Source organism: Ixodes scapularis, unplaced genomic scaffold, assembly GCF_016920785.2.
Source record: "Ixodes scapularis isolate PalLabHiFi unplaced genomic scaffold, ASM1692078v2 PGA_scaffold3__209_contigs__length_174095766, whole genome shotgun sequence".
NCBI lineage: Eukaryota > Metazoa > Arthropoda > Arachnida > Ixodida > Ixodidae > Ixodes > Ixodes scapularis.
In genome coordinates, this window is record NW_024609868.1 from 113,164,300 (window position 1) to 113,175,148 (window position 10,849).

Consider the following 10,849-nt stretch of genomic DNA (forward strand, 5'->3'; position numbering starts at 1 on the left):
GGAAATTCAATGCAAGCATTTCTTGAGGAAAGTTAAGCAATTCAAAAGTTGCGAGCGAGTGTCAATAAATAAAGCTGAGAGGGAATGGTTTCTTTGGTGCAGCTTGCGAGCGCTATGCTCGTGGTCAGCTTTCAGTGGCATTTTCGACAGGAGGGCGCATGCACAGATATAATCGGCGTTCAAGCACGCGCACCCGTACATCTGACTGCATAGCCATAGGACGTCCACAAAACGCGACGACTTTACCGACGCCGTGCTGGTTGCAAAGTAATACTCGTTCACTTCGTTTGATTATGCTGTTTTGTGTCACATAGAACTCAAATCGAATGGTTTACTTTTTACGCGCGGGGCGTACGCTTTACTTCTTGATTCGACCTCTTTCAAGCTGAGGTCACGGTCAAAAACATCGACGCGTATTGAGTAAGTGCAGCCATCTTGAGATCTAAGCGATCACGTTAAGGACGTTGAGGGCAGTCCGCTCTACAACTTGTGAAGCGGAGCGCACGCTAACTCCGCTAACTATACGCTCCAACTCAGAGCGGGCCACGCATGCGCGGTGGGGACGATGCTTCTCGCAGAGCGTAAAGTAGAGCAAAGAGGGCTCATAAAAGTGGCCTACTGTTGTGTATTTAATCTTTACATAATATATACATTACAGCATACAGCGGGTACAACCGACCGGGTTGGGGCCAGAGCAGTCGAACGTCTCGTGAATGTGCGCGTGCACCAGTTCACCGGCATCCCTGGATATCCTCGGTTGCCAACACACAACATCCCTCCCCCCTAGGTCACATAGTCCTTTAGGTAGTCGGGACGTCGCCGTTGTCGTTGGGGACGATTTGACTGTTCTTGCGCAGGCGCTGAAGTTGGCAACACTGTTTGGTGCCTCGGTTCATGGGGTGAAGCAGGTGAACGTTGTGGGGAAGCTGGAGGTGTTGCCACTGGGGTTGACTCCTCAGGGAAGTCCGCTTGACTCGTAGATGGTGGGCACTCTTCCACCGATTCATTCCTAAGCGATGGCTCGCTTGGTAAGGAGAGCTGCTGAGGTGACAGCTCTGTCGTAGGCTCCTCCTCGTCCAGGTATGTGCTCCACTCCCGTCTCCGGATTTGGTCCACGTGCCGCCTCCAGAAACGACCGTCGATGGTGCGAACCTTGTAAGACACCGGACCGGTGATCTCAGTGATGATACCGGATAGCCACTTGGGGCCTGCTAAATAATTGCGGATGAAGACTGGTTCTCGCGGCTCGAATTCGCGTACACCTTGTCTTCCCCGCAGCGCTTGTTCCTCTTGCTTGTCCACCATCTCTGCTTGTAGGTCTGGGTGAAGCCGGTCCAGTGCAGTACGGAGTCTCCGACCCATCAACAATTCCGCCGGACTCTTTCCGGTCGTTGAGTGCGGGAGAATATGCTGACTCAAAAGAAATCGGGCCAACTTGGTGGCCATGTCGCCTCCTTCCATGCGCCTGAGGACTTGTTTAGTTTCTTGGACCATGCGCTCCACTTGGCCATTTGACGATGGATGATATGGCGCCACCTTAACGTGCCGGATCTGGTTTCTCTGCAAAAATTCTTCAAATTCTTGTGAGACGAACGCGGTCCCATTGTCCGAGACTATAGTGTCGGGAACACCGTGTGTTGCGAACAGCACTCGCAGCCTTTGACACACTGCTGCTGACGACATGGATGCTATCTGGATGACTTCCAGCCATTTCGAATGCGCATCCACCACCAGAACAAAAACCTTTCCTTGGAAGGGTCCTGCAAAATCGATGTGGATTCGGGACCATGGGTTTCTGGCAAATTCCCACGGATGCAGTCTTGCACGTGCAGGTTGCGGCCTTGTCTCCTGGCAGGGCAGGCAGGTTCGGACCTTCCTTTCAATATCTTGGTCGATACCCGGCCACCAAACTGTGCTTCTGGCAAGCGCCTTCATGCGGACGATCCCGGGATGCGTGGTATGCAGCAGCTCCAAAACCTGGTCTCTCGCTTGCTCTGGAATGATGACTCTACATCCCCACAGCAGCATCCCCGATACTCCGACAACTCGTGCTGCCGTCGAACAAATGGCTTGAACTCGTCCGGCAGCCTGCCTTGAGGCCATCCAACCCCCGTCCAATGTCGAACTCTGGACAAGGTTGGGTCGTTCCGGGTGCATCGGGCAATCTTCTGGGCATCCCACGGAATCTCCGGCGCAGTCTCCAGCATCCGGACTTCAAAAAGTTTCTCGTCAGTTGAGCTGTCTTCCACAGTTAGAGGCAGTCGACTCAGTGCATCCGCGTTCCTGAGCTGATGAGCAGGCCTGTACTCCAGCTCGTAGTCGTAAGCCGACAACATTAACGACCATCGCAACATCCTCAGCGACAACACTTGAGGCATCGGTTTTGCGTGATGCAAGAGTCCCAGTAGAGGTTTGTGATCGGTCACGATCCGAAAATGCCGACCGTAGATGAACTTGTGGAACTTTCGTATTCCAAAACCTATCGCCAGAGCTTCCCGGTCTGTTTGTGCGTAGTTCCTTTCGGCAGCTGTCATAGTTCGAGAGCCATAGGCTACCGGTACCTGCCGGCCTTCGCTATCAACGTGGCTGAGTACCACCCCAAGTCCGTACGGAGAGGCATCACATGCCATGACTAGTGGCTGGTGGACACTGTAATGGGCAAGGACGTCCGAAGACTGCAGTAGCTGCTTGGCCCGCAGAAAAGCCTCTGCTTCCTGCGTAGTCCATCTCCACTTATGGCCGTTGTCGAGCAGCCTGTACAAGGGCTCCAAAGTGTGTGCCGCTCCCCGTAGGAACCTGTTGTAGAAGTTGAGTGCCCCTAGGAACGCTTGCAACTTCTTCTTGCATTTTGGCTCGGGTGCCCCATGGATAGCCTTGACCTTGTCGTCTGTCGGCTGTATTCCTGCCTTGCTGACCTTGTATCCTAGGAATACAACTTCATCCACTCCAAAAACGCACTTGTCCCTTTTTAGCCGGACACCGTCGTCTTGAATTCTTTGAAGCACAGCTTGCAGACGGGTCTTGTGCTCGGCTTCATCTTTACCGCCTACCAGGATGTCATCGAGAAAAACTTGCACCCCTTCCAGCCCTTGCAGCAGCTCTTCCATGTACCTCTGAAAAATAGCGACTGCAACAGCTACTCCGAACTGTAGGCGCGTGACACGGAAAAGTCCACGGTGTGTGGTGATGGTGAGAAGGTCAGCTGTCTCACTGTCAACTGTCAGCTGCAGGTACGCTTGGTCTAAATCAAGCTTGGAAAACCTTGCACAGCCTGCCAGCTTCGCGAAAAGTTCCTCAGGTGTGGGTAGGGGGTAGCTTTCCCAACGGACCACAGGGTTTACCGTACTCTTGTAGTCGCCACAGATTCGCACTGTGCCATCCTTTTTTACCACAGGTACTTTTGGAGTCGCCCAACTGGAATGTCGGACCGGTTCCAAAATGCCTTGCCTGATGAGCTTGTCCAAGGCTTCATCCACTTTTGGTAGTAAGGCAAAGGGAACTGGACGCGGTTTGAAAAACTTGGGCTGGGCTGTCGGTTCCACTTCGACTCGAACTGGTGGTCCCTTGCTCTTGCCTAGACCTGGTTGGAAAACGTCGGCGTGACGACTCAGCACTGCTGCGCTGGACGGGCTCTGATTGTTCGTTGCTTCTTCCAGCTGATTGACTCTCAGCTCAATCCCAAGCGCCTTGAACCAGTCTCGGCCAAGCAAGCCTACGCCTGCTCCCTTGATCACGACGAGACGCAGTCGTTTTTGACGCCCTTTATAGGTGACTTGGACCATCACGGAGCCTAGCACCTTCAATTCCTGCTGGTTGTACGTGCGAAGACGTAGTTCACACGGTCGCAGCTTGTGCTTGGACAACCGCAGCTGACGCATAGTTCTTTCGTTGATCACGGAGCACACCGCTCCTGAGTCGACTTCCATCTCGAGAGGGTTCCCGTTCACTTCTACGACCACGCGGATAGCAGGTTCCTCGGCAGTCAATTGGAAGATGCCGAAAACATCCGCGTGGGTTCGATCCCATCCTCGTCGCCAATGTTGTGTATTTAATCTTTACATAATATATACATTACAGCATACAGCGGGCACAACCGACCGGGTTGGGGCCAGAGCAGTCGAACGTCTCGTGAATGTGCGCGTGCACCAGTTCACCGGCATCCCTGGATATCCTCGGTTGCCAACACACAACACCTACTAATACTCATAGATTACGAACGCGCTCGTCGTGACTTGTCCTGACACTGCCCATGTACACCTTTGGCGTATAGAAAAAAATAACTTTTCACCAGACAGAGCAGCTGTGCTAGAAACAATGGAAACGCGAAATTTACACAAACCATGCAGGGTCTCACCTGTGAGCACAGCTCTAGTTTCGCCAGGGTCAACCACCTATGTTTGTTCTTGTCAGCGAGCAGGTGGCCGAACCTCTCGTTGATGTGACCCACGATGAGGTTCACAGAACTGAAGTACACCGGCAAGTTCCGTCCAAACGCTCATCCAAGTACGAACAGACGGTTGGGATATGCCATTCGAGGAAGAACCATGCAAAGCGTCTCGCCAGATTGGCAACACCCTGCGCCGATCTGTCGGGTGCTGGTATTTGGAGGCCCGCATGCAGAGCAGCCAGCTCCTTCTTTAAGCAGGATAGCTTCCTAAAGCGTTTCTTTTCTACGTTGGAAATATCCAGCAAACCGCGTTCGGAAAGGAAGCTTCGGCGCTTGATGGCACGAGGGATACGAATCATAGATTCGATGTCTCGCCAGCTTAATCTCGTTAGTAGAAGTCTCCTTCCTTGAGAACAGCGGGGATTCATCGTGCAGATGCCTTGCTAGCCTTGAGCAACACTGTACTCATACTACGAGAAAGGATGTACTCGCAATGAGCAAACTTCGTCCTTTTCTATTATTTTTCTACTTCGAAAAAGTAAACCTGTGTTTAGTTTTAATTCGAGTGGAGCAGAAGCTACAAGAGCGAGTGCCGGCCTTTCAGCGCCCTTGATAAGCACGCGCGCTCGTGCAGTGCAAGTACCGTTTAGAGCAACATGCTCATGCTTATACCTTCGGCTTCACTCGCACACAAGGTGGAACGATTATATTTATATTTTATAGCTTAATATTTCTTCAGGTGTGTGCCTACTCTTTTGTGTTCATTATTGTCCCCTTCGTTTTTACTACCTCTACAAACAAGCTCCCTTTCACACTCTTGGTCTTCACGTTTAGGTTTTTTTGTCTTACTAGTACTATAAACGCCCACTTGTGGGGCTACGCAAATTTTTCGAACCCGCTCAAAACGCTCTGACGCTGAAGAAAAAAATTACACCATCTTCCCGAGGGGAACCATGGGGTGATGCGGAGCATCGTTCCATCACACTTCATCGGAAGAACGGAGTGAAGTGGAGTCAACAGCGGTGAACTGAACGCGCGCAGAAATTGGTTTGCTCTTTATGTTTATACTGCCTTGATGGAGATGCGCCTCAACGGGTAATCGGTCTCTTAACTGTAGATGAGAAATTTAGCCAGAGCAGTACAACCGCTAACCTGGGGTTTTTAACGTGCATCACGCAGTAGTGATCACACGAACGCGTGCCGGTACGAAACTCATCCAGATCGAAACGGGCGGGGGCGGCGGGGATCGAACCCAGGAGGTCCCCAGCGCAAGCTTTCGCTCCACGCTCCGAGCTGAGACGCGTTAGCCCACTCGGCCACTTCCTCTTTCTTTTTTTTTTTGTTTTTCTTTATTGCCTGCTTAGACAGATTTTTTTTTTTACAATACACACAAAAAGGAAAGGCTAAAACACTTCAGACGTACGAAGACCGTGGCGGTTAAAAGCGTTTAAAACTGGCCAACTGATCCAACAGTGGTAACCAGTCTGGAGGCTCGCCGAGGGCGCGATAAAGTTCTCTTACATAGACAATGTTTTCAATAAAGTTTTCACGCACAGTGCGAACATTCACGTCTGCGTGTCGTAAACTCATTCTCGTCTTCCACATACTGTAGAGACTCAATAACATAATCATATCATACGGAATTTCATCTTCATTTTTTACAGCCAGATAACGAATACCGCGTGGGTTGACAGGTAAATCTTTTTTGAGGGTGCGCTGGAGGATGTCCCAGTGGAACACAGCGTCCCAACATTCGATAAACACGTGTTCTACGGTTTCGGCTTTTTTACACAATAAACAATTGGTGGACCAGGGGACGAATAAACCTTTTTCCTCCAGCCAAGTTTTCACCGGAAGAACGCCACAATGTAATTGAAAGAAAAAGGTTTTAACACATGGCCTGACCGGCATTCTTTTCACTTTTTTAGTACGTCTAAACCACTGCCGACACAGTATAATGATCTATACAATGGTATCGCAAACAAAACATCGATTAAATCTTTATACAATTTTTTTCTTGAAACTGTATCAAATATTCCATAGAAAAACGGACTTTCAACATGCGGAAAGATCATAAAACTTCTTTCATATACCCACGAACACCTGCGCCTATTCCAACACCGGATGACACAACAAATTCAGGCAGAAAACTTTGCAGGCGAACTTGAATTACAGTACGTAAGAAGGGGTCGTTTTGATCCCTAAGAAACATAAATATCGAAACAATTTGCCTTATAAATAAATGTGCTAGACCCAGTTTGCCACTTCGCACTGAACGAAAAAGATTTGTGCGGGCACAGCGCTCTTAATTTGAGTTCCATATGAAAACAGCAAGAACTCTGTGGAACTTCTGCACATTGGCCCGAGACATATAGAGTACCTGTAAGACATACCAAATCTTCGCAATCAAAAAAACATTACACACAGTGGAACGTGCGAAAATAGACAAATCCTTCCCCCTCCACCCTTCCGCCTTTGTTCTAACGTTCTGAATCTCTTCATTCCAGTATGAAGTACTGTCACGATAATGCACTAACGGCACACCTAGATACTTGGTGGGTAAACTCTCCCACCTAACATTCATAAAAACATTTGGTTTTCTATCCCAATCACCGTGCCAAAACCCTACCGTTTTGTCCCAATTAATGACACTCCCGGTTTTCGCACAAAAAGAAGAGGCAACTTTGACAGTTTCGCGAATACTTTCTTGATCCACGCAAAGAACCGCAAGATCATCCGCATACGACAGAACTTTTACTTCATTCGTGTTTAGCTTAAAACCACGTACGTTATCGTTCCGAAGAAGTCTCAAACAAAACGATTCTAAAAATATAGCAAAAAGTAAGGGCGAAATTGGGCAACCTTGCCTAACTGAACAACGTATCTCAATGCTTTCTGTAACTCTCTTATTTACAACTAAACTTGTAATGCAATTTTTATAAGCCATCATCAAACCTTCTAACAGAATGTACCCTATATTGGCGTGTTCCAAAATACGAAAAGTATTCGGTGCGAAACACGATCGAACGCTTTCTCAAAGTCGAGTTGCTACATTGCTACTCGGCCTTGAAAGGCGTCGCAGCATTCTAAAACGCTTCTAGCTACATGTATATTCGTGCAAATCGTACGGCCTTTTATGCCGCACGTCTGATGCGGCCCTACGAGTACTTTAATAACCCTTCGTAATCTTTTAGCTAAAATCTTCATGTAAATTTTATAATCAACGCTTGTTAAAGTAATCGGCCTGTAAGATCCCACTGACAAGAGTTTCACCGAATCATTGTACTTGGGGATAAGCACAGTGTGCGTCCTAAGAAAAGATAGGGGTAACATCTGCTTCTCATAGGCTTCGGTCACTACCTCATACAGAGCAGGCGCCACCGCATGCTTAAAAGACTTATGAAAATCGGCACCAAGGCCATCCGGCCCTGGGGTCTTTCCACTCGTCAGCTCATCGATGGCCGCTTCGATTTCCGGCACGGTGATAGGCACCTCTAGGCTGTCGCACACGTGCTGTTCTAGCTGGGGCATCAAAAACAAAAAATCCGCATCGAACCCGTCGTCTATGGACGCGATACGCACAAACAGATTTCGATAATGCTCCACAAAAGCCCTTTCAATAACCGCCTTGTCACGCGTCACCGTGGTTCCGTAACAGATTTCCCTGATATCGTTACGTTGCGCGTAACTTTTTTCGTCGCATAGTGCGCGCTTCGTCGGAGCTTCACCCATCCACAGCTTGTCGCTTCGAGCCCTTACTATCGCTCCTCTGTATTTCTCGACATCGATCAGCTCCAATTTACTTTTACATTCTTTTATTTTGCGCATAAATTCACCGGGATTTGCGCTCTCTAGTGTTACAAAACCGTTTAACTGACGCCGTAAAACATCCTCTTCTTTCTTTTTCTGATAGTTAAGGGTGCTGCTTCTCTCGATTGCAGCCATCTTTACTTCTTTAAAAAGATCCCATCGAACAGCCCACAGTCCATTATCGTTACCATATAAATTTTCAAAAAGTTTACTCTCACTTCCTCTAAAAGGTTCATCCGTAAGAATACTACTGTTGAGCTTCCATAGTGCCCGGTCCCATTTAGGTGATTTTGTCTTATTGCCAAGAGGAAACATGACTAACGCATGATCACTGAAAGACATGTGTTTAACAGAGTAATCGCTACAAAGAGGTAAAAGATCAAGAGAGACATAGACCCTATCCAGTCTCGCATGACTCCGGCCTTGAAAATGCTTGAACTGTACATTTCCCTGATTCATACAGGCCGCCACGTCCTCTAAGCAATGCCCCGAAACAAGGTCATTCAAAGAAAAGGAACTCGCGTCTCGAACAGGAGCATGACTCGCTCGATCTTGTGGCCTACAAACACAGTTAAAATCACCAAGAAAAATAATTACCCGCTCGCAATCGAGATACGTGCTCAGGCTTTCAAAAAAAACTTTGCGTTCACCTTCGCGATTCGGCGCGTAGACACAGAAAACGCGCCAATCAGCGTTAGAAAAAGAAAAATCGCAGTAAACAAATCGCCCGGAACCACAAGAATGCACGGCTGTTTCTACCACTCCAATTGACCGCCGAATAAACAAACAACAGCCGGCGGAAAACCCAACAGCATGCGACACGCAAACGTTAAAAACAATTCTGAAAAATTCGCACCATACGGTCAGTCTGTTCCTGGCTTTCAATTTTGGTTTCTTGAACGGCAATAATATCAAGCTCGTTCTCAGAAAATAAACGGCTCAACTGGCACTGCCTACGCCCGGCTGACAGGCCACGAACATTAATCGTGGCCACGCGTAAGGCTGCCTCGAGGCGTATTGCCATTCAGGGGGAGGGAGACCGTATGGTGCCTACCTTAAGGTCCGAGAAGTTGGCCGTCCGACGTGCGGACTTCGACGTCCGAAAGCCACCGGCCACGCCAGGTTAGGGGGGTGGTTGCGCCCCTTTATGGTCCTTCACAGAAATGTTCTGTTTGACTTGGAGCCGTCTTCTCCAGAGGGGCGCTGCCTTGGAGGGTGGCTCTTCCTGGCTCGTCACGTTAGGGTCCCCGCTTCCGTCGTCCCGCGTCCGCTTCGAGGCTGCACCGCTTGCCGAAGAGTCCTGGTCTTCCATGGGCGATTCCCCTGACAAGTCAGGGGCGGTGACGTCGCTCGTGCCGGCTGCCGTGTTCCCAGGTCTCGACGCCTCGACGGACGGAACGTCCGGAGACTCGGCCCGGGCAGCCGTTCCAGCAACCGGCGCGGCATTGACATCGGACGGCTCCGCGACACCCTCGGTAGCGGCCGCTACGCTCGCCGTTGACGTAGCCGGGGTCGCAGCCTGCTCAGCCTCGTCCTCATCCATCAGCAGCTCCGTGGACTCCTCAGTGACCTTGCTGGAGGCCGCACGGGCGTACGTCTTGACGCAGTCCCGGGCCTCGTGTCCAAAGGCGCGACACTCCGTGCACCGGGGAGCCCGGCAGTCGCGGCGAATATGCCCCGTGCGACGGCAACGGAGACATATTGGCGCCCGCCCGGGAACTACGCCCAAAACGTTGCCTCCGCTGACACGGAGCTGGTGCGGGAGGCTCTCGAGGGCGACGCCCTCCTTGAGGGCCAGGCGTATAACGACGGTAGTGGAGTCGACGTCAACGAAGCCGTCGACCTTCCACTTCTCTCGGGAAACCTCCTTCACCTCCCCGAAAGGCTCGAAGGCTCGCCGTATCGAGTCCACCGGCGCGTCAAAGGAAACCCAGTGGAGCTTGACGCGAAGCTCCCTCCGGTTGGGGTCGACCGGCAGACACGTCTTCCCCTTCACCTGAAGACTCCCGGCTTGCAGCAGCTTCGCCTTGGCCTCCGGCGTCCGCAACTTGAGCAGCCAGACGTGGCTCATCTGGTAGGCTCCCAGACTCGCCACGTCTGACAAGACGCCCACCTGTTTCAACTGGTCCCGGAAGTCTTCGAGGCGGTACGGTCTCCCTTCGAGGTCAGCGTGAAGGACCACGCTGAGTTTCGCCGCTTCACCGGTGGGCAATGTCGGCAGCTGCAGACGAAGCTCCTTAAAAACGGGGGCAACGTTATCACCGCGGCCGATAACGGCCGCCGCCGCTGGCAAGGAGCGATGCATGACACGTCCGTTCGCTATCGCGTCCGGAAGTGGAGTCGACTCGGCCACTTTCTCCCTTGAACGCGCGCCGCGCGCTACCGCCATAGAGTAATATACACAAGGTAAAGAGCGGACACTGCCATAGGCCCCAGCGGCCCAGATAGACCAGTGACAGGTAGCGCTCCTAGCGGGCGGTATTAAGCATAATCTGATTCCGTTTCCGGTCAAGTTAGTTTCGGTTTCGGTTTGGGCGTTTTTGCTCCGGTTCTTCAATACCCTTCTCTCTCTCTTTCCTCCCCGCCTCGCTCATCTCTCGGGAGCACCTTGACTCCCAAAGCCGCTGTTTTTTTTTGTTTTTTTTACTGACA

General features: G+C 50.7%; 1 protein-coding gene across 1 annotated transcript; it reads right to left on the reverse strand.

The window, feature by feature from the left end:
- Window positions 1–783: 783 nt before the first annotated feature.
- Window positions 784–2,019, reverse strand: LOC121837266 (uncharacterized protein K02A2.6-like; the record flags this gene model as incomplete). The annotated part of the gene is made up of 1 exon (XM_042292849.1): window positions 784–2,019. A coding segment is annotated over one exon (1,236 nt), but the record flags the coding sequence as incomplete, so codon positions are not given.
- Window positions 2,020–10,849: the final 8,830 nt, after the last annotated feature.